Source organism: Symphalangus syndactylus, chromosome 18 (genome assembly GCF_028878055.3).
Source record: "Symphalangus syndactylus isolate Jambi chromosome 18, NHGRI_mSymSyn1-v2.1_pri, whole genome shotgun sequence".
In the NCBI taxonomy this organism is placed as follows: Eukaryota; Metazoa; Chordata; class Mammalia; order Primates; family Hylobatidae; genus Symphalangus; species Symphalangus syndactylus.
The window spans coordinates 78866481-78890803 of NC_072440.2; the positions used below are offsets into that span (position 1 = coordinate 78866481).

The 24323-nt window shown below is 42.1% G+C and overlaps 1 protein-coding gene across 33 annotated transcripts in view; it reads right to left on the bottom strand.

Moving 5' to 3' along the window:
- Positions 1-24323, bottom strand: part of LTBP1 (latent transforming growth factor beta binding protein 1) — a 442730-nt gene that overhangs the window by 114556 nt on the left and 303851 nt on the right. For 23 of the 33 annotated variants that reach the window (XM_063623691.1, XM_055252600.2, XM_063623686.1 and 20 more), the window contains 4 exons: positions 17223-17348; positions 15915-16040; positions 15071-15193; positions 10555-10674 (listed from right to left, as the gene is read on the bottom strand). In XM_063623691.1, the coding sequence (XP_063479761.1) occupies positions 10555-10674; positions 15071-15193; positions 15915-16040; positions 17223-17348 (495 nt within the window). The remainder of the gene's footprint in view (positions 1-10554; positions 10675-15070; positions 15194-15914; positions 16041-17222; positions 17349-24323) is intronic. The other 10 variants (XM_055252629.2, XM_055252626.2, XM_055252628.2 and 7 more) reach the window with 3 other exon arrangements.

Consider the following 24323-nt stretch of genomic DNA (forward strand, 5'->3'; position numbering starts at 1 on the left):
CTCCCAGCTGGCCAGTAATCCCACCTGGCTCATTGTCTCATTGCCTTGGGGTGTAATTCATCTGGGTGAAGAACCTTTTAAAATTTAAAATTTCCCTTCCTAATGAGAGGTGACAGCATGCTGGCAGTCGTCACAGACCTCGCTCGCTCTCGGTGCCTCCTCTGCCTCGGATCCCACTTTGGCGGCACTTGAGGAGCCCTTCAGCCCCCCGCTGCACTGTGGAAGCCCCTTTCTGGGCTGGCCAAGGCCGGCTCCCTCGGCTTGCAGGGAGGTGTGGAGGGAGGGGCGCGAGCGGGAACCGGGGCTGCGCGCCACGCTTGTGGGCCAGCTGGAGTTCCAGGTGGGCGTGGGCTTGGCGGGCCCTGCACTCAGAGCAGCTGGCCAGCCCTGCCGGCCCCGGGCAATGAGGGACTTAGCACCCGGGCCAGCGGGTGCGGAGGGTGTACTGGGTCCCCCAGCAGTGCCAGCCCACCGGCACTGTGCTCTATTTCTCACCGGACCTTAGCTGCCTTCCCGCGAGGCAGGGCTCGGGACCTGCAGCCCGCCATGCCTGAGCCTCCCACCCCCTCCATGGGCTCCTGTGCAGCCGGAGCCTCCCCAGCAAGCGCCACCCACTGCTCCACAGCGCCCAGTCCCATCGACCACCCAACGGCTGAGGAGTGTGAGCGCACGGCGGGGGACTGGCAGGCAGCTCCACCTGCAGCCCTGGTGCAAGATCCACTGGGTGAAGCCAGCCGGGCTCCTGAGTCTGGTGGAGATGTGGAGAACCTTTATGTCTAGCTCAGGGATTGTAAATATGCCAATCAGCACCCTGTGTCTAGCTCAGGTTCTGTGAATGCACCAATCGACACTCTGTATCTAGCTACTCTGGTGGGGCCTTGGAGAACCTTAATGTCTAGCTCAAGGATTGTAAATACACCAATCGGCACTCTGTATCTAGCTCAGGGTTTGTAAACACACCAATCAGCACCCTATGTCTAGCTGGAGGTTTGTGAGTGCACCAAATGACACTCTGTATCTAGATGCTCTGGTGGGGCCTTGGAAAACCTATGTCTAGCTCAGGGATTATAAATACACCAGTTGGCACTCTGTGTCTAGCTCGAGGTTTGTGAATGCACCAATCGACACTCTGTACCTGGCTGCTCTGGTGGGGCCTTGGAGAACCTTTATGTCAATACTCTGTACCTAACTGATCTGATGGGGATGTGGAGAACCTTTATGTCTAGCTCAGGGATGGTAAACGCACCAATCAGCGCCCTGTCAAAACAGACCACTCGGCTCTACCAATCAGCAGGACGTGGGTGGGGCCAGATAAGAGAATAAAAGCAGGCTGCCCGAGCCAGGAGGGTCAACCCGCTGGGGTCCCCTTCCACACTGTGGAAGCTTTGTTCTTTTGCTCTTTGCAATAAATCTTGCTACTGCTCACTCTTTTTTTTTCTTTTTTTTTTGAGACGGAGTCTTGCTCTGCCACCCAGGCTGGAGTGCAGTGGCGCAATCTCGGCTCACTGCAAGCTCCGCCTCCCGGGTTCATGCCATTCTCCTGCCTCAGCCTCTCCAAGTAGCTGGGACTACAGGCGCCCGCCACCACGCCCGGCTAATTTTTTTTGTATTTTTAGTAGAGACGGGGTTTCACCGTGGTCTCGATCTCCTGACCTCGTGATCCGCCCGCCTCGGCCTCCCAAAGTGCTGGGATTACAAGCGTGAGCCACCGCGCCCGGCCTACTGCTCACTCTTTGGGTCCACACTGCTTTTATGAGCTGTCACACTCACCGCGAAGGTCTGCAGCTTCACTCTTGAAGCCAGCAAGACCACGAGCCCACTGGGAGAAACGAACAACTCCAGACGCGCCGCCTTAAGAGCTGTAACACTCACTGCGAAGGTCTGCAGCTTCACTCCTGAGCCAGTGAGACCACGAACCCACCAGAAGGAACAAACTCCGAACACATCTGAACATCAGAAGGAACAAACTCCGGACACGCCGCCTTTAAGAACTGTAACACTCACCGCGAGGATCCGCGGCTTCATTCTTGAAGTCAGTGAGACCAAGAACCCACGAATTCCGGACACACTAATATCCTGGGAACATACCAGACTGTCTCAAGCCCCTCCCTGGTGGGCATAACCCACCATGTACAGAGGGTATTCAGTGGCTGATGTCACCCGGTCATGTTCTCCTCAGCCTGTGCTCACTTACATTTCATGTAGCAGATGCTTGGAGTTGGCTAGAATTTGTCCTGGAGCAGTAATTTACCTGTATTACTTCCTGTACTTTCAATGAGATGAATATGTTAACATAGCCAATTATTTCTCTAAGGCTATCCAAACTCAATTTGTTCCTTAATCACCAATACAGGCTTCAGTGAGTCAGTACCACTTGAGATAGGGATAAAGCATCTTATTCTAACACTATAACTACAGGAAAACACAGGATTACCCCCTACCCCAAATGTGTCATTACTCCAGTGATTCCTCAACTATTCTTCATACATAATCTTTTATACTAAAGAAGATGGGAGAATATATTTGGCAGAAAAGCAAGCATGGCAAAATGAGAGACAGATGTTGGTCCAGCCAGTGTGATGAAACCACCTCAACTGCATTTGAGGTATAGTAGATCCTCAGAATCTCACACCCCCTCTGTCAGTTCTGATGAAGTTAAAATATGGGGTAGTAGCAACAGAGCTGCTGACAAACATTTGTTACATAATTCTCAAAGAATCATCACAGCTTTGCAGAACTGGAGAAAAACCAATGAATGCTGTGCACATCCTACATAAAGAGCCAGGGATGATCTCAGAAAAATCCAATCACTAATCCCACCAAATTATTGGCTTCCTACCTCACCTTTCCAAAGGAGCATTTTATCTTTCAGCAAAACTCAACTGCCACTACATATGGTGCAGACTTGCTGCCTCAAACTCTAGAATCCCCGAGCCATTGTTACTGCTGCTTGCAAGGGATGATTCCAGCCCATGTGGCTTTCTCCTTTCTATGCTCTTTTATTTTCCTTATTGTCTTCATTATATTGTTTTGTTCTTTAGTTTTCTTATGTGTACATGAAGGGTACATGAGACATTGTACAGAACAAAACACTGGATTTAGAGATAAAAGATCAGGGGTCACATCCTAGTTCTGATATTTATTACCTATAACCTTTAGTAAGCCTAGTCTCTTGTTTGGGAATCAATTTCCACACTTGTACTACAGAGATGACTACCGTGAGGATCAAATGATGCCATCATGTCAAAACCTTCATAAACTATATAATGAGAAGGATTTTGTTATAATAATTAATGTTCCCACAAACCATGCTGCCTACTTTCAAAAGTTTTTTTTGTTGTTGTTGTTTTTATTTTATTTTTATTATACTTTAAGTTTTAGGGTACATGTGCACAACGTGCAGGTTACATATGTATACATGTGCCATGTTGGTGTGCTGCACCCATTAACTCGTCATTTAACATTAGGTATATCTCCTAATTCTATCCCTCCCCCCTCCCCCCACCCCACAACAGGACCTGGTGTGTGATGTTCCCCTTCCTGTGTCCATGTGTTCTCATTGTTCAATTCCCACCTATGAGTGAGAACATGCGGTGTTTGTTTTTTTGTCCTTGCGACAGTTTGCTGAGAATGATGGCTTCCAGCTTCATCCCTGTCCCTACAAAGGACATGAACTCATCATTTTTTATGGCTGCATAGTATTCCATGGTGTATATGTGCCACATTTTCTTAATCCAGCCTATCATTGTTGGACATTTGGGTGGGTGTTTTTATAATTGCCAATCTTCTCTGGCATATAGATACATAGACAACAGCTCAATAAATAGCTTAGTGATTGATTAGAAGCATGCTTTAGCATATAATAATTTAGGGATAAGGCTAATGTTTGCACATAAAATATGAAAAAGGTACATGTTGTACTCAGTTGCAATCTTCTATAAAACAAATACCTGCTGTACCAAGTCTTCAATTTCGGATTAGTCTATGAATATTCATATAAGCCATGAAAGTTAACACTGAATCTTCAAATCTGAAAATAAATCCTAGTGTGAAAAGAACTTCTAGAACAATGAGTTCTCCATGTTTTCTGCCCAAGTTTATTCTTCAAGTTCTCTGTGCCAAGTCTTGGTTAAGACTGTAGCTAATTAGTTGTCAAGTAGATTGAATGATACTAAATTCTTCAAATACTCAAGACCGACATTCAGAGAGTTTAAATGGGAGTCGGAAAGTCATTCTCAACTTAATCAGGGATTAAAAAAGAAAGATTACACTGACAAAATCTCAGAACTTTGTGTTACCGGGTCTTAAGTTTTTTTTTTGTTTTTTTTTTTTTTTTTGAGACGGAGTCTCGCTGTGTCACCCAGGCTGGAGTGCAGTGGCGCGATCTCGGCTCACTGCAACCTCCGCCTCCCGGGTTCACGCCATTCTCCTGCCTCAGCCTCTCCGAGTAGCTGGGACTACAGGCGCCCGCCACCACGCCCGGCTAATTTTTTGTATTTTTAGTAGAGACGGGGTTTCACCGTGGTCTCGATCTCCTGACCTCGTGATCCGCCCGCCTTGGCCTCCCAAAGTGCTGGGATTACAAGCGTGAGCCACCGCGCCCGGCCCACCGGGTCTTAAGTTCTATCACGAACTGAACTACAAAGCAAGACAACCCCCAAAAGGCTAGCTGCATATATCCAATAGGTGGCATATTCTGCCTTGTGAAGGTGAGCAGAGACAATAAAGTACAGGAATGGAAATAGCAGCATTATTATAGATGGCTAAACATTTGTTAGGAGTCACTAATGACCCTATAGAGAAGTATCATGGCTCCCAAGAAGTATATTCCAGCTAAGTAATAACACTAAGAAGTTGGAAGGAGTCAACAGACATATCACCCTGAACGTGCCCAATCTAGCCTGACCTTGGAAGCTAAGCAGGGTGGGCCCAGTTAGTATTTGGACGGGAGATATCGAACAGGAACCACAAAATTATTTACATTCATAAAAGAATTCTCCAAAAGGCCAGGCGCGGTGGCTCACGCCTGTAATCCCAGCACTTTGGGAGTCTGAGGCAGGTGGATCACGAGATCAGGAGTTCGAGAACAGCCTGACCAACACGGTGAAACCCCGTCTCTGCTAAAAATACAAAAATTAGCCGGGCGTAATGGCATGCAGCTGTAATCCCAGCTACTCAGGAGGCTGAGGCAGGAGAATTGCTTGAACCCGGGAGTTGGAGGGTGCAGTGAGCCGAGATCGCATCATTGCACTCCAGCCTGGGCAACAGAGGGAGACTCTGACTCAAAAAAATAAATAAATACAATAAAATAAAAAACAAAAATAAAAATAAAAATAAGAATGCTCCAATGACATAGGAAGAATTAAAAAACTATTTGACATGAGCTTCAAAAAGCCAAAGAGAATATAGTTATATAGAAGAATGTGGCCCGGGCATGGTGGCTTATGCCTGTAATCCCAGCACTTTGGGAGGCTGAGGTGGGTGGATCACCTGAGGTCAGGAGTTCGAGGCTAGCCTGGCCAACATGGTGAAACCCCATCTCTACTAAACACACAAAAATTAGCCAAGCGTGGTGGCGGGCACCTGTAATCCCAGCTACTCGGGAGACTGAGGCAGAAGAATCCCTTGAACCCTGGAGGCGGACGTTGCAGTGAGCCGAGACCACGCCATTGCACTCCAGCCTGGGCGACAACAGTGAGACACCATCTCAAAAAAAAAAAAAAAAAAAGAATGTGATACATAATTTACTTTACCAAGTACCAGTTATTACCGCATCTCTTATGTTTGAGGACAAGAGCAAGATAGAGGAGGGTAATAGTTGGGGACAAAATGGTTGTAGCATGGACGGGGTTCTACCATGTGTCAGATGCCTACTAGGTGCTTCATATTGCTTACTTTATTCTGGCAAGAAAGCTTAAACAGCAAGTATTTCAATCCCCATTTTACAGATAATAAAACTAAGCTTCAGAGAGGTCATGTAGCCCAAACTCTGTCTAAATTCAGGGAATTAAGATCTCTACATTAGCAATATCAAATGTATCTTTAAATAATTAAATATTAGAGAGTTTCCTTGGGGGATGGCTCTCATCGGGTTTGAATCAGGCCAGCTCTCCACAAGTCAAGAAGAACCTGTAAATTGAGTACCTGACAGGCTGGCTTCCCTTAAGAAAGGACTTGGATGAAACAGCCATTTGGAACTGGCCAGAACCCAGAGTGACGAAATAGTCATTAAAGGTGGGGATCAAGTGGGCAGCAACTCCAGGCTGAATGTCAGGTCCAAGGAATACAGTGCCGAATGACGAACGTGACTCTCTAGAGAAGAATGAAATCCACGACTTGAAAGAAGAAGCTACATTAACAGAAGAGCCAACAAGAGTTGCCAAAAAGCATTAGGGATGATGTGTGTTAGGTACAGTCAGAAATGATAGATATTTGAAGTGGATAATAAACTATTGTATGACCTGAGCTAAACACTAGGGAAAAAATGTAGTCCCTCAGACAACACCTGCTAACATTTTGCCTATTTCTGCCCAAAACAATTGCTGCTCTAATTTATAAATCAAGGAGAAGCATCAATCAGTAAGATCCAGCTTACATGGCATGAATACAAAGAGGCCATTAATGGTTTCACCAAGTTCATCATTTAGTCTGTGAAAGAAGCAGAAAGTGTAACTGGTATAAAATCCCTGCAGAATATAGGGGTTGAATAGCAATGCTTAATGAAAATTCAATAGAAAGAGAGTCAAATCAACGTGAAGATAGACCAGTTTAGAAAAAAACTATAAGCAGAATGCCAAATCTAAGAAATGTTATATAAAACATTGTATATATTTGATTATAACAATGTAAAAACATGTGAAAGGAGAGTTGTAGAAAAAAAGATACTAAGATTTATGGAACATCGCAGCCCTGTGAGATAGACATTATCATCTCTACAGATGGCAACTAACAAATGCCAAATGTAGGATTTTTCACCAAAATGGTGTGATTACAGGAAATTTTTTATTGGCTGGGCACGGTGGCTCACACCTGTAATCCCAGCACTTTGGGAGGCCGAGGCGGGTGGATCACGAGGTCAGGAGATCGAGACCATCCTGGCTGACATGGTGAAACCCCATCTCTACTAAAAATACAAAAAATTAGCCGGGCGTGGTGGCGGGCACCTGTAGTCCCAGCTACTCGGGAGGTTGAGGCAGGAGAATGGCGTGAACACGGGAGGCGGAGGTTGCAGTGAGCCAAGATCATGCCACTGCACTCCAGCCTGGGCGACAGAGCCAGATTCTGTCTCAAAAAAAAAAAAAAAAGTCTTTAATGTTATCACGGAGAATTTTCATTAAAAACTGCGGCAAAAAATTTATCAATATATCCTATATTATCGGAACTAAAAGGATATAATCACAGGTAACGGTTAGAGACAAAACAAATGACTAGCCAGGAAGAGCATGTTAATAACTTAGCATTTGACTATCCTGACCACCATGGGATCTCTAAAGACTCTGAATCTTTTTCTTTACTTTCCTTCACGTCATGCATCACATCTGACATCCCATATATTGTACTTGCTTATGTGTTTATTTGTAAGCACAATGTAAGCACTGGAGTGTAACTACAATGAAGGGAGAAACTTTATTTTATTCACTCTCTTTTTTTTTTTTTTTGAGATGGAGTCTTGCTCTGTCGCCAGGCTGGAGTGCAGTGGCACAATCTCGGCTCACTGCCACCTCCACCTCCCAGGTTCAAGCGATTCTCCTGCCTCAGCCTCCTGGGTATCTGGGACTATAGGCACGTGCCACCACACCCAGCTAATTTTTGTATTTTTAGTAGAGATGGGGTTTCACCACGTTGGCCAGGATGGTCTTGATCTCTTGACCTCATGATCCGCCCATCTCGGCCTCCCAAAGTGCTGGGATTACAGGCGTGAGCCACCGCACCTGGCCTATTTTAGTCACTCTCAATCCCCAGTGTCCTGGAAAAATGCCTGGCACAAGGTAGATACTCAATATTTGTTAAATGAATGAATATATATCCAGTTATGTTAGTGATGAGCTCAACTCAAAACTAGGCTTAAGACAAGACTGCACCTTCTGAAAGGTATTTTAGAGTACCAGAAGTACAAAGCTAGGGCTGGGCAGTCATTAACATGGTCAGAGTTTAGCAGAAAAATCCAACCCACCCATTGGCTCAATGTAAGTAGAAAGGCATGCTGCAATATCTGCTTTTTGTCACAGTCAACTTCTCAACATTTGAAAGCTCTACCACTATGAAAAATTAAGATGGAAAATCTATTTCAGTATAACCTGCAAAGGCCCTCATGAGAAATTTAGAAGAGCTGCAAGTCCAATATGAACAATGGATGGAACTGCAATTAAATCTTGGGGGAGTGGCTTCATCTGTAGATTATGTAGAGCCTAAAATTTTACCCAAAGCAGAAAGATAAAGGGCACTGCCTCCATTTAATAACAGGAAATGCACGACCTCAGCAATGCAAAAACAAAACAAGGGGCTAAATGTGGGACTTTGGCTGAATTGAGAAATGCAGTGATCTAATATTTCTGCTTATGATTCTACTCATCTGGTTGACAAAAGTAAAATTAGTTCTAAATGAGGTGCTGTGCTTCCATCACTAAAGTTCATATATATATATATATATATATATATGCACATACAGGTATAAGAATTCATTTAGTATTATTTATATTGAAGAACAATCACTTGCCAATTTGATCACATTCCACTAATAAATTCATGAGTCAGGGCTGTGTTTATACTACTATTATGAATTGTAGTTATTTAAGGTAGAGTTCAGGCTCTGCTCCTGGATTATTTATCAGGATGTGAAAATGAGAATACACATGGAACCTTGATAGGCAAGTATGAAATTTATGCCAAATGGGAAAACTGAAACCATATATATTAATACTTTCTGGCCAGCACCAGTTACAAAAACAATTGCTTATCAAATAAGCAATTAGGAACAACTAATGAATAAAAATATTTTCTTCAAAGACTACATCTCACCACTCCATCAGCAGAGACTCTTGGGTTGGGGATGGGCCTAGGGGCTCAGGACATGGAGCTCTCCATACCAGCTACAGAGTCTGAGCTGATGCTGCTTGGTGATGAGACTAAAGCTTTAAAACTGAGAGTACTTCTGCAACCCCCATTAAAACACCTAAATGTCTTCCCAGGGCTATGAGAATGAAGACCGTCAGTTTTAACAGGACTAAGAGGGCTTTAAATTTTTCAGTGGTCTGTCCTCTCATCTTGCAGCAAATCTTCCTGTGTTCTCTGGCCTTCAGCTACACTGGCCTTCTGCTCTCTTCTTCCTCCACAAGCCTCTGGCATATGGTGTTTACTGTGCCTGAAATGTTCTCCCACCTCCTCACCAGTTGAACCTCAACTCAAGAATTTTCCTAAGGGCAGCTCGTTCTACCATATGCTCTCACAGCATCATAGAACCCTCCTTTCTAGTGCTTGTCTCAAATCTGTGAGTTTGCATTTATCTGTGAGACGTTTGAGTGCATGTCAGTCTCCCCCACCAGACAGTAAGTACCAAAAGGAAGGGGTCATACCAGTTTTTCCTCTCAATAGATCCCAGAACTTAGTACAACTCTGGAGATATACAGTAAGTTTTGCCTTTTGTTTCATATTTTAGAGACAGGGCCTCACTGTCACTCGGGCTGGAGAGCAGTGGCACAATCATAGCTCGCTGAAACCTCGACCTCCCGGACTCAAGCGATCCTCCCACCTCAGCCTTCAAGAAGCTGAGATTACAGGCACACACCACGAAGCCCAGGTAAGTTTTTTAATGTTTCGTAGAGATGAGGTCTTGCTATGCTGCCCAGGCTGGTGTCAAACTCCTGGCCTCAAGTGATCCTCGTGCCTCCGCCTTCCAAAGTTCTGGGATTACAGGCATGAGCCACCATGCATAGCCTATAGTAAGTTCTTAAGCATTTGAGGGAGAAAGGAAAGAAGGAATGAAAAGTTTAACTCACATATTCAGAGTTCTGGTATGGAATGGAAAAGAGTTCAAGTTTTAGGGGAAAAGATTGCATGGTAGACACAAATGAAAACCATTAAGGGGCAGAGCTAACTACAGCACAGGTAATTAGAATCAAAGCAAATTTATTACTCTGTCTTCCTCAGTGCCTAAGGCACTACCTTTGCTACTTCTGTTGAAAATTTGTGTGTGTGTGTTACCTAATTCTACTTGTCTGTGGTAGATGCTTCTTCTCTCTTTTTAAGTGTTTTGCTCTCCATCTCTCTTCCTTCCTGTAGACCTTACTATCTTATTTGGTTTTGGATATTTATCTCATTAGGAATAACAGTTTGTTTCAATCCTAATTATTTGCCCCATCTAGAATCTTACATCCTTCATGCTAAGTCATTTTCTTATTTTCTCAATGGTTAAAAGTTACTGGGAACTTTTCTTAGACTGATGTAAGATTTCATTTTTTCATTTTGAAAGAGGGCTCCATTGGCATTACACCACTCTATCAGAAAATGGGCCATGCAGAAGAAACAAACCTTTGATAAGTACACTATAGTACCTACCAAGGCACTGTCCATTCCAGCCTCGGAATCCTTCTGTGCAGGGAACGCACTGGTAAGATCCAGGAGAATTCACACACTGCTCATCTGGACAAGTACTTGGATTCAAACATTCATCAATATCTGAAAAATCAAAAAGCTAGGTCGTGAACATTTTATCAGAACACCAAAGCAAAATCTTACTTTGGGATGAAGTCCGGGGGGAAAGCATGTTATATCTACATTTGAATCGGAAAAACAATAATTGGGTAAGTGAGACATTGAGTCTATACTTTTTTTTTTTTTTTTTTTTTGAGACGGAGTCTCGCTCTGTCGCCCAGGCTGGAGTGCAGTGGCGCCATCTCTGCTCACTGCACGCTCCACCTCCCGGGTTCATGTCATCCTCCTGCCTCAGCCTCCCAAGTAGCTGGGACTACAGGCACCCACCACCACGCCCAGCTAATTTTTTGTATTTTTAGTAGAGACGAGGTTTCACCGTGTTAGCCAGGATGGTCTCGATCTCCTGACCTTGTAATCCGCCGGCCTCGGCCTCCCAAAGTGCTGGGATTACAGGCTTGAGCCACCACGCCCGGCCGACATTGGGTCTATACTTAAATGCATGGCAATAATGCATGGTCAAGCATACCTGGATTAAAATATTTGCACACATTCCAAGGAAGAACCTGGCCCCAATTCTTCAACTAGCAGGACCTGGCCTCTCCACTCTGGGAGTTGGCAGCTCCTTTAGGGCCAATTTCTGGACATGAAACCTTTCAAGTAATAGCACAGCTTTCCAGAAAGAAATACAAGGAATGGGGGTGAGTGTGAGGAAGCCATGTATCCACCCAGCTAGAGGTTCTCTCTGCAGACATTGGACGCTCTAGGGAAATTCTCACTTTGGCTTCATGGGCCCAAGAACATCCTAGGTTTGAATAATTTAAAACCTTTCATATGACAGGAATTCCCTGGAGGTGGAAAAAAAAAACATGAGGAGAGAGTGAACTCATCACCTACTTCCAAGCCTTTCCAGAAACCATGGTGATATGACCATATGGTAATATTTTCTGGTAAAAATACACCTTACTTTTCATATTCACAGCTAACTGAAGTTATTAATCATCATTCTTTCCAATTTGGGGAGAAAAAAATCACCTAAAATATGGTTAAGTCTGTGCAGAGATAACTACTACGACAGCTTGAGGCATTTTTAAGAATTGTCAAACAATAAAATTAGGAAAAAGATATAGGAGAGAGTTCAACAGTTTAAAATAAGTGTTAACACCATGGCTTCTAGCTGCATTTAAAATAAGTGTTTTTTCTGAGGTGGATCTTGAATTTATATGAGTGGATTTAATGTTTAAGTATCCCAGTACACAATGTATATATGACCTTTAATCACACTTAAAATATAAACAGATTTTCAGGACATAAACTACAGAAACAAAAAAAGAAAGAAATATATAATGGGTCCACTAAATATCCATGGGTATGTGATGTCTACATTCTAGTAAATACTTAAAAATTATCTCCCATTGCATATCATTAGACATGTGAAAAGATACTTAAAGTGAAAAAGTTGAAGATGATATTAACAAAATAAGCACCAGGTCAGTGTTGCAATTTTTTTTCTATCAGTAAAAATTCTTGCCAAAAGCCAATGACACATAGTGGTTTTTTTAGGTCAGATGTTCTGGGACTTCTTGTTCTACAAAAAGATGGTGCTTGCCAGTTTCATTTTCCAAATAGCATTACATTCTCCTCTGGATGGGATATTTCAAAAAAATAGAACTACAACTGCTAAATCAGAGAATGCCATTGAGACAGGCTGGCCCAATAAGTAAGGTGCAATGTTGAGCAATACAAGATAACGTCCCTGAATTTCTAGCTGCTCTCACCTCTGCTTTTCCCCTCTTCTATAAATTAGGAACTACCTGCCTTGTAATACCTTAACAGAGTAAGGTAAGGATGCATGAGATAATATCTGTAAACTACAATAGACTCCTTGGAGACTGGTGCTATTTGAAAGCAACTTCGTTAGTGACAGCTGAGAAAATCTTCTGTGAGCCAGAAGCCCGGGGACGTTTGGTTCTAGTCCATGATGAAATTTGAAAACAGCCGCGTTGCTTGGCTCCTTCCTCTTTTCAAAACTCTTCATGGGGATAGAATTATATATTATTTACTCAGGAAACGCTAGTCATCTTTCTCCCAAATAATTTTCATATATTGAATATTACCAAATATTCTCCTACAAGCTTCCAATTTAAGTACATAATTTTCCAATTTCTTTTCTATTCCTTTCCATCCTATTTCTTAAGTATCTATCTTCCCATTCTTGACCCGTGTGTAGAACTTAAGAATCAGTATTTGGGCTGGGTGCGGTAGCTCACGCCTGTAATCCCAGCACTTCGGGAGGCCGAGGCCAGCAGATCACGAGGTCAGGAGATCGAGACCATCCTGGCTAACACGGTGAAACCCTGTCTCTACTAAAAATACAAAAAAAAATTAGCCGGGTGTGGTGGCGGTCACCTGTAGTCCCAGCTACTCAGGAGGCTGAGGCAGGAGAATGGTGTGAACCCAGGAGGCGGAGCTTGCAGTGAGCTGAAATCACACCACTGCACTCCAGCCTGGGTGACAGAGCAAGACTGTCTCAATAAAAAAAAAAAAAAAAAAAAAAGAAAGAAAGAAAGAAAGGGAAAAAAAAAGAATCAGTATTTGACTTCTTTGTTGGGGGTTGGAGGATACTGCTCTGCACATAAATGCTTGTCAAATAAACTTACCCCGTTTTTTTAAAGCACTCCCCGCAACTACAGAGGTACTTGAGATCTATACAAACACAAAAGGAGTCAGGGATGGGGGAGATTTAAAGAAACTATAACTTCTTGAAAACTAACAAAGTGACAGGCATCATACAAGTTATGGCAACATGAAGTTATTTTCATGAAAACCTGGAAAGTTAACTTCATGGTTCCTATTTTACAGGTGATGTACTACGTTTCAAAGGGGCAAAGTCAGTGGCTGCAGGTCAGGCAGTTACTAAGCATGGGCGTGGTGAGCTGATCCCACGCTGAGTCTCTACATCAGAGGAGAGTTCCCTGGAAGAGCAGCATGGAGACACTTTACACCTGTACTTGTTCTGTAGCCTCGTGGCCCTCGGGGAGGGTACAAGACTCCATGCTGATCAGAGATCCAGCAACATAAGACACTCCCACTTCTCTCTAGATTGGAACCCAAAGGGCAGAGGCCAGACGCCAGCAGGAGGGGCAAGTGTAGGCTGCCAAAAAGTGTCTAATTAGCTCTCCCTCCAGGCCTGGGTCATTAGAGCAGTGAAGAAAAGCAACATGCAGAAGCCAGGGGACAGCTGAGGGCTGGCTGTGCCAACCTAGTCCATCCTGCCCCACCTAACAGAGCCCAGATCTATTAGGCTCTGCTGACAGCCAGGCAGGGAACCCCAAGGAACCAGCACCATGCTCCCGTGCCCTCAGAGATCCCTCGTTCCTTCACCCTTATATTTCCATGGCAGGTTTTTAGCAGAAGGTCAGTGTATTTCTTCATGAAAATAATTGCAAAAAAAGTGCCATAGTGTTTTTGTTTGTTTGTTTGTTTTGTTTTTTGGAGACAAGGTTTTTCTCTGTCACCTGGGCTGGAGTGCAGTGGCATGATCTTGGCTCACTGCAACCTCTGCCTCCCAGGTTCAAGTGATTCTTGTTCCTCAGCCTCCCAGGTAGCTGGGATTACAGGTGTGTGCCACCATATCCAGCTAATTTTTGTATTTTTAGGAGAGAGGGAGTTTCAGCATGTTGGCCAGGCTGGTCTCAAACTCCTGGCCTCAAGTGATCCACCCGCTTCAACCTCCCAAAGCACTGGGATTACAGGCGTGAGCCACCGTGCCTGGCCTCACTACGGTGGTTTCAAAAAGAACCAGAGCAACTTGGACACAAACGTGAACAGAAATATGAAAAGGATAATAATTGTGACCATGCTATAAATATTTTTTATAACATTTTTATAATGAGAGAAAACTCATTGCTGTGGTCAATAATGAGGAAATTTTATCAAGCACAGCCGGAATCTGACCAAAGTTTGTCAGACCATGCTTCTTAGGGAGTCTGTGAGAAAGTCCCAGAACACATGTAAAAGAAAGCAGTGGAGACAAAGGAATGTAAGTAGGTGAAAAGGTCAAAAACAAAAAATAAACACTTGTTACACCTGCACCATGTTCCCAGATGAATGGTCCGGACTCTGTAATTAAGTCTGTGTTTGTACTAAATATGATGCAATTAATCATTCTATGGTGATTTCACTCCAAATACCAGAAAGGCAGATATTGAGGTGAAAAATAATGAGAGCATGAAGATGGAAAATAAGCCCAAAAGAGCCAGTGAAAGGAAGAGACAAAGAGCCTGTGAATCCAGGAAGCAGAAAGAGCTTGGATAGACTGGCGTCACCCACTGGAATGTGGAAAGAAAACAAGAACCAGGCAAGGTGCCTACCAACCCTGCACATCACCGTCATGTGTGCTGAACACTCTCAGCTGACTCACCCTCACAACGGCCTCTCTGGGTCATGCGGTACCCGCTGTCGCAGTACTCACACCGGAAGGCCCCCACAGTATTGACACAGTGCCCCTCCCCACAGATGTCCGGCCTCAGGCATTCGTCAACATCTACGAAGAGCAGATAGCATTGTTGAGTTTTGTGTTCCAAATATTGTTTCAAACCTTTCCCATCTCCCAGCTTAGCTCAAATATAATAACAAAGTAACTGATTTCTTTTTTTTTTTTTTTTTTTTTTGAGACGGAGTTTCGCTCTTGTTGCCCAGGCTGGAGTGCAATGGCGTGATCTTGGCTTACTGCAACCTCCACCTCCTGGGTTTAAGCAATTCTCCTGCCTCAGCTTCCCGAGTAGCTGGGATTACAGGCATGCGCCACCACGCCTGGCTAATTCTGTATTTTTAGTAGAGACGGGGTTTCTCCATGTTGGTCAGGCTGGTCTCAAACTCCCGACCTCAGGTGATCTGCCTGCCTCGGCCTCCCAAAGTGCTGGGATTACAGGTGTGAGCCACGGCGCCTGGCCAGTAACTGATTTCTACTTTCCCTTTGATTTGTTTGACACACATCAAAATCATCCAGTTTTGATTCATGCAGGGTGGCCCAAAAGTAACATTTAATGTATCTTGTCTATGCACATATATGACACTCTTTCTTCAAAAATGTTAGGGGAAAAAAATCCATTTTTATATCACCTGGGATCTAGCAGACTGCTGTCATGATAATTGTTTAATAAAAAATTCTGAGTTGTCTGGATAAGCACTGAACTGATGATAGTCTTAGGGGATCTAAAAACTCAGATCTAAGAATTTGTAATCAGGAAGAACGCTGCCATTACCTATGCAGTTAGTACCCTCCTCACTGGCCATAAATCCTGCTGGGCAAATGCACAGGAAACTTCCCTCGGTGTTTTCACAGCGTCCCTGAGAGCAGAGGTGTTGGACCTGAGTACACTCATCAATATCTGTTAACAAAAATACATATAAAAAACATTAGTTCTGTGTAGCAAGAACTTAGTTTCCCTGTTCTGTAAAATACCATCATACTATTCCCTGGGTACCACCCAACCTTTATAACTGAGGACAACAGCAAAAGGAGACACGATCTTTCTCCTCGCATACTTGAAGGATTGTTCCTGGAAGAGAGAAGCAGCCTACTGTGTATCACTTCAAAGGCTAAAACTATAAAACCATGACACTGGTGTTTCAAAGAGGCAGATTTCAGGCCAACATAGAAGGATTCTCCTGACAATGAGAGACATCCAAGCAATGGAATTTGTTGTCAGTAGGGAGTCAGAAATGCCATGAAAGAGACTCTTCCTCTGTGCATATGGGTGGAGTTGGATTAGGTCATCTCTGTTGCCTTTCCAACTTAATATTCTAGGTTCTGAAAGTGACACATAAAATGTATGCAAATGATAGGGAAATAGCCAAATTATGGACCAGGTGGCTGTCTCCTTTCTCCCCCATACACACACACCAAACAGCAAAATTCACATACACTAAAGTAGTATTAATTAGATATGTTCCTTTGTTGCTTCCTATTGGCCTTATAATTTAGTGCTGAATTTTCTTTTTCTTAAAAAAAAGAGAAATTAAATTTAGAGTCACATTAAAATGATTTATTTAACTCTACTGCCTATCTTTCTGAGATATTTTTTTTTTTTCCAAAAGGAGCATATATGAGATCCCTAAATTTCTAAATTGACTGATACCTTCAGGCCAGCATATATGGATTTTCAATTTTAAAATCCCTTTAAAAAAATCAAGTCTTATGTATATAAATGAATGTAATTCTTTACTGCAGTATACATTAACGTTAATTTGTTTTTGCTAAATACATGTTTTTAGGTAGCTATTTTTGTAATTCATATTTTGTTTACTTTATCCAAAAAGCTTTTGGAAATTATTTCACCTTTATGTAAATGTATTACATTTGCGAGTTAAACAAATGTTGAACAAAGAGGTAAGAGAATTCCAGTTGTTTAGCACATCTTTTTTTGAGCTCCCTTCGCTAAAGGATAAACTTTCAAAAAATTAAACCAGTAACATTTTCCCAAAATGGTTAAGTTGGTTTAAGAAAAAAATGTTCTTAATGTGCAAATGTTTGATATTTAATAATTTAGTCAATCAAAATTGTCTCTTACCCACACATTTCCTCTGTTGTTCACTGAACTTGTAGCCCTCGTAGCATATACAGGTGTATCTCACCGGTAGGTTAATGCAGTGTCCTGCTCCACAGATATCAGGGTTCACAGTACATTCATTGATTTCTTTAAAAGTAAATAAAATAATGTGAAAAAACCCACAGAAATGAACAGATTTCACTGCTACTTGCAAAGTATTACTTTGCGTTTCCTGACCAACTAGCAAATTATTGCCAGCTCTGCATTTAGAAGACAAAGGTGACCTCTGACATCAAGTATAAATTCATATGATTACTTTATAATGGATTAGTTAGTCCTATCCAAGGCCATCAATAGTTCCTAGTGAAACCATTTTTAAGATGAACTGAAGTGAGTAGAAACTCAGAAACAGGCCATGTTGTAAGTTGTAAGAAAATCAATTATTAATAAAACAGCTTCCAAAATGGCCTATTAATGAGTTTCTATTCACTGTAGTTCATCTTAGATGATAGAGTTTGAATCACCAATAGATAAGAGATTTCTTATCTATTGATAAGAAACACATTGTAACTTTCCATTCTTTAGCAGGCCATATTTGAGTTTCAACAAATACATCCAATCTCCTCCAAAATTTACCATTAATCCCCCCAAAGACCTCCCACTTCTAAACAAAGAAAAACTTCTTGGTGTATCTTACTATTATTTGCCAATTTCAACATGAACATATTTTATTTCTAGTGGTAAAGTAGAATCTTTTCCCAAATCTTTTCTGCCAAATTCCTCCCTTACTCTGTTACTGAGCCCTGTGTAAGACTGGCTTCTTCTATATAGCCTGTACAGATTAGCCCTGTTCAAGTCCTCAGTCTACTCTCACTCTACTCACAGACATATACTGCAGTGGAGGGAGGGTCTTAGGAATCCATGGTTAGGTGGAGTCCATCAAAAAAAACCCGAGGACTCAAAGGGGGCCTTCTGAGATTAATTATTCCCTTAAGATTTTCTGTTTCCAGCAACCTTTGTAAGAAGGTATAATGGCCTAGTGAAGGTGGCATAGCTGGTGATTAGAAGCACTGGCTTGAAGACGGTGCAGGCACAAATGCTGCTGCCCTTTACAGTTCTGCAGCATGGGCCAAGTGACCTCACCATTCTACGCCTCACTTTTCTACATGTGTAAAATGGAAGTAATCAGAGTTCCAACTTCAAAGTATGAGAATGAAGGAGATACTCTAAATAATGCATGTAGCCAATGCCTGGCATATTATATGTGCTCAATAAAAGTTACCATTATTGTTCATGTTGAAGTCATTTAAGAATATATTTAAAAACCAACACATTTATACCAATACTACCTTGGGCTATTATCTGTCATCATACAGTAAACAAGGCTCAAAAAGGAGGCTGGTATGAATGAGGCCAAGGGACCCTCGAAGGTAAACAGTTTGATGCCTCTGAGCATGACAACCTAGGAGCACAGCTTTGTTAGAGAGGTCTGTGGTGTGAATGAAAAGAAAAGCAGGTGGGCTATTCTCGCTAATAACACACTGTCTATTCCGCAGCAAAAGGATGTGGAAAACTGCGCTTTAACAAAGATTCACTATGGAAATGACCTAAATTGGGGTTGAGGTTGCTCTCCAAAACCAAAACCACATGCTTCATTTTTCATAAAGTATTCACTGTGCTGTGACTTTAAGACTACTCATGCAAGTTATTTGAAAAAGGAAGCATATGAACTTCAGTATTTTACAAAAAGTCACCCGGATGTATGAGAAATGTATGCACACCCCATGTATTTACAAATTACTTATACCTTTTGTGAGCCTAGTTATGTTAATTCACTTTCAGGAAGATAAATTTGTTTACAGTCAAAATATTATCAAATTATAGGAAAAATAATTCAAAAGGCTAAAAACATGGGTAATTAATATGACTGCCTAAACTTAAGTGACTGGCAATAATAACACAAAACAATGAATTACACATACAGCACAGCATATAATCATTAACAAGATAGGAAAATGCTTATTTGTTAAAAAAACACAGTGAGGCACAAATTATAATATAGAATATAATCTCCATTATGCTACAATACACACAGAAAAAAAGGTTGGAGGGAAGTAGATCCAAGTTTTATGGTTTTTAGGATTTGTATTTTCTTCATTTTTTTTGGTACTTTTCAAAATTTTTATACTAAGCATGTCTTGGCACTTTCATAATCCGAAAAGTCTTCCTTAAAAATATAACTTGTATGTACCTAAAATCTGAAGGTAAAAGGTAATCTTCACCAGGTTAAGATTTCAGGTAAGAATTCTCTTCTGTTTATAGGAATTTTTTAGTGAAACAGCATGAGATGCACACGACTCAATATTATACGTAGAAGCTTCCTTTGCAAGTTATTGGTGTTTAGATTTCTTGGGTTTTTTCCCGGGTGGTTATTGACCTATCTTTATACTCATCTCTGACATTTTCATAATGCAGAAAGACATGTTGACCATATTTGCAAAAAAAAAAAAAAATAGAAAGTGAATTAATATACTCAGGGCAAGCATTCAGAACAAATTAAGAGGCTACAAATCTGGGGTTTTCATGAAAATCTTGATGAGGAGTCACTAACCCACTCCCATAATACCAATTTGGTGATTACCAAATATTTGTCATTTGGCAGGGACAGCCTTAGAATGGAACTTCTTTATATGTGTGAACAAGTCTTCAAAAATATGTGATGCTTAATTAAAATGTGATATATTCCTATGCCACAAATTGTCAACATAGCTAAAGTGTTTCTTCTCAAGTCAGCTCTGAGGTAGGAGAAATAGTGAAGAATTATAACTCTTTAGTCTTAGGAATAAAATGAGTAATAATGGCCTTTCCTGCCAATCCAATATCTTAGATAGAAGATAGGAGGTTGGAATTTGATAAAAAATGTTTGTTGATTTTTAGTTGATTACCTCATACATAAGTATAAAGAGACGTGGCTTGCAAACGCTGAACCTGTCAGGATCATGTTACATGTAAGAAAATGTTAGGCTGACACCACTAGAGGGTACTAAGAGATACATCAAAGGAAAGACGGACACTTTCTGAAACATACTTGATTTCTACTTTGTCCCATTTTTACATAAGTGATTAATTAATATAACTGTCATTAGTTTGACCTCAGAGATCCCTTCCATCCTTTACCAGGCAGGATTCCACTCTTTTTTTTATTGAGACGGAGTCTTGCTCTGTCACCCAGGCTGGAGTGCAGTGGCGCAATCTTGGCTCAATGCAAGCTCTGCCTCCTGGGTTCACGTCATTCTCCTGCCTCAGCCTCCCGAGTAGCTGGGACTACAGGCACCCGCCACCACGCCTGGCTAATTTTTTTGTATTTTTAGTAGAGACGGGGTTTCACTGTGTTAACCAGGATGGTCTTCATCTCCTGACCTCATGATCCACCCACATTGGCCTCCCAAAGCGCTGGGATTACAGGCGTGAGCCAAGGATTCCACTCTTGTAGGCAGACAGAAAACAACCATCACACCTTCAAAACACCCCTGTCTGCTTTCTATTCACTACTTATCAAAAAGTTGAACATCAGAGGCTGTGTGCAGTGGCACATGTCTGTAATCCCAGTGCTTTGTGAGGCTGAGGAGGGAGGATCACTTGAGGTGAGGTCAGGAGTTTGAGACCAGCCACGACAACATGGTGAAACCCCGTCTTTACTAAAAATACAAAAAATTAGCCAGGTGTGGTGGCAGGCGCCTGTAGTCCCAGCTATTCGGGAGGCTGAGGCAGGAGAATCGCTTGAACCCTGAGTGACAGGGCGAGACTCTGCCTCAAAAAAAAAAAAAAAAAGTTGAATATCAGGTAAAAAAATAAACTACTGGTACTTATACTTTAAAACATATAAAACATGTCTCCCCTGCATCTCCCCTGTGTTTTCTCTCCTTTTCTAATAGGTTTTCATTCCTGAGCACATAGACAGTACACAAGTCCTGAGAATGTTGTCTTAAAGAACAGGAAAAGTTTCCTGCATTTTCTATTTTTTAGGGCAAAGACAAGATGCTTTATATTTTTCCTAAGTGGTCACTCATACATCGGCATGCAAACCTTTTCCCACTGAGTAGATCAGTTCATGTAGAAGAATATGATTCTTTGAGCAAACTGTGTCAATATAAACTCTAGAAACTGGGCTCTGTCTGATACACCAGAGTCAAGCCTCACACAGCACTCATTTCTTGTGTCAGAGTTATGTATGCTGGTGAATGGGAATGTCTTGTCTTTATAGCATGCTTGGCTTTCTTGGCTTTGCAGAGAGATGATTAAGTGAGTGCTCACCACTGGACTCTCTCACATGTCCTTCATAATGCCACCTGGTTCACAGGACAGCCCTACTCTTCCCTACTATATCTGCTCCCTGAAAACCTCATCCTCACCAGGTCAAGACCTTATTCTATTTCTTTTGCTGGAGTCCATCTAGAATATGGAAAAAGAGCCATGACAGAAAGCCAATGATGGAAAACCAAATACTCTATTTATACCAGCAACAAGGCCAATGGTAGAGTTAACAGTGTGGTATCTTTACCCTATTTTCTAAAATTAAATGAAACAGCTTTTAGCAAAATATGAAAATGACTATGCTGACTTTTAGCTTTTTTCTTCATCATGTGATTCCCTGAATGAATGAATGAATGAATGAATGGAGTCTGGAAATACTAAAGCATGATGATTTCACATGGAAATAAAAGAGTTCATTTTCTATTCGCATACACAGTTTATTGAGGCAGTAATGACACCGGTAATATGCTTGAGGGACAAACATTTTTGGGTCAATTCTGAGTTCTGGAAAAGATCTGATGAGCAAATAGTTTTTTTAAATGTCTGGGCCATGATAATTACAGAGGTTTCCACAAGGCAGTTAACTCAGTCAAAGAATAATTTCTGGCCAGTCTGCAAGAGCCATGGAGAAAGTTTGGGAAGAGCCAGAGGAAGGCATCAAATGTTAACTCATGGAAAGGTTTACAAAAATGCCCTGGCTTCCTAACTGCCCCACAGTGAGCATAGATTGTCCCACAACAATTGAAACAGATGTTTCCACTTTGTAAATATCTGCCAGAGAAATAAAAGTTTGATTTTTCCAACCTATCCTTTAGCTATTAAGACACTACGCTAAATCAAGAATTTATATGCTGAAACATATAATTCACTTGAAAATGGTATGCCAATAATGTTGCAAGCCACCAAGTCAGCTGTTAAGAGTGGAAAATATCACATGTATTTCCTGCAGATATGTGGCTCACTTTATAATTATCACATGTCAAAGTGTGTTTGGCTAAATCTGAAAAGGTTACTTCCAATTTCACCATTGTAAAGATATAATCACTGAACAATGTGGAGCTGATGATATTTACTTTAGACTCTTAGGTATTATTCTATCCCTGTCTTCAATCATGGGAGAAACTAACAGTAACAAATAATATTTACCTCCTCTGTGTTTTAGAGACAAAAACATTATTATGCAATATTCCTGAGAGAACTGATGAGATTGCTCCTTAAATCTGTGTTTGGCCCCCATATGAAACCGATGGGAAAATACACATTTTGATTTAAATTAAATTTGATACAAAACAGTCTTCTTGTGCTAATGAAGATCACTGTGTATAGTGTAGCTCTAAAGTTGCAAACCACTTCAATTCAAAGACTATCAATACTGTTCCCCCTATGGATTCTTTCAGAAATATCCTTTTACTACAGAAAGTGGAAGTACCTACAACTGTTGCACGAAAAGAAAATCTGCATCACTTGTTTCCTGGAAGGATATATTCATGCTTCAAACATGTGACAGCAGATGTCAGCCCTGTATTTCTGCCAAATTCAAATTAAGCTTCTAACAAGTTGTGTTTTAACAACTTCCTATAGCAAGGCTACTTTCATTGTTTTTTTAACCAGCTCTGCAGTTCAGTTGAAGCTGAGTAACTTCAATTTGTTACCCTTCACACAGCTACATTTAAATGTTGAAACTGCATTTATTTAACAGAACTTAACCTCTACAAAGCTAGTTTGAAAGAGGTTTGTCCATTTAAGTCAGCCATGCCCATTCAAAACTAGAGTTTATCTTCACATTGAAAAAATGGAAATGCAGTATTTTGAAAGAACTAGTGGATTACAATATGTCTTATTGCATTTTTTTCTTTTTAACATTACTATAAACAATTAGAAGATCCTTGCTGTCCAAAATTGTGTATTATTTGCTTGTATACTTTGCAGCACAAAGCAGTCTCTTATCAGTGTGCTCAATAAAGTGGGTAGATACATACATGACCTCAGAATAGAGAATAACAATTTTAGCCATGGCCATTAAAAAAAAATCACTATCATTTTGTCACAGGATCCTTGGGGTATCACTTTGCCAGCCAGAACCTCTGTGGCTGGTGGCACCTTTGCCCAAGTTTTGCTTGCACCCACTGAGCTTGTTCTACCCACTCAGCCCAGCAGGCTGTGCTTGGCCTGTGCTGCCAGCCCAGATCCCACACTTGCCAAGGGCAAGCCAGGTGTGGAGCAGTGAGGGGTGTGTGAGCAAGCAAGCATGGGGTCCAGCCACTACACAGCCAGGCATCCCAGCTGCTGTGGTGGGCTGGGCAGCTCCAGGTGCTGGCACAGGTGCAGGCTTCATGTGAGGCTGTGGCTGGACCAGATACACTGCCAGTAACTTCTGCTGCAGGCACCAGCATCTGGAGATGGCGGACACAGTGCTGCCCAAAAGCTCGGAGACGCCAGAAACCACACAGCACCAAAGAGGCTGTTACAGACCTGGCTTGGGGAGCCCCTAGGTTTGGGCTCCCCAAAGGGACACAGCTCTTCTCCCCTTCTCGGCACCCTCAACATAGTGAGCAGGAGGGTGTGTTTCAGCCCCGTTTGTGTCATAGCTCTTTCAGTACCACCATTTGGTGGGTTCTGAGTTCTTGTCCCACATCCAGGAACAATGAGGTACACAGACAACCAGAGGGTGAGCAAGGTGGAGAGGAGCTTCACTGAGTGACATGACAGCTCTCAGGAGACCCACAGTGGGTAGCTCCTTTCTGTAGGCAGGTCATCCTGAAAAGCTGAGGAGACCCGAAGTGGGTAGCTCCTTCTGACAGCTGGTAG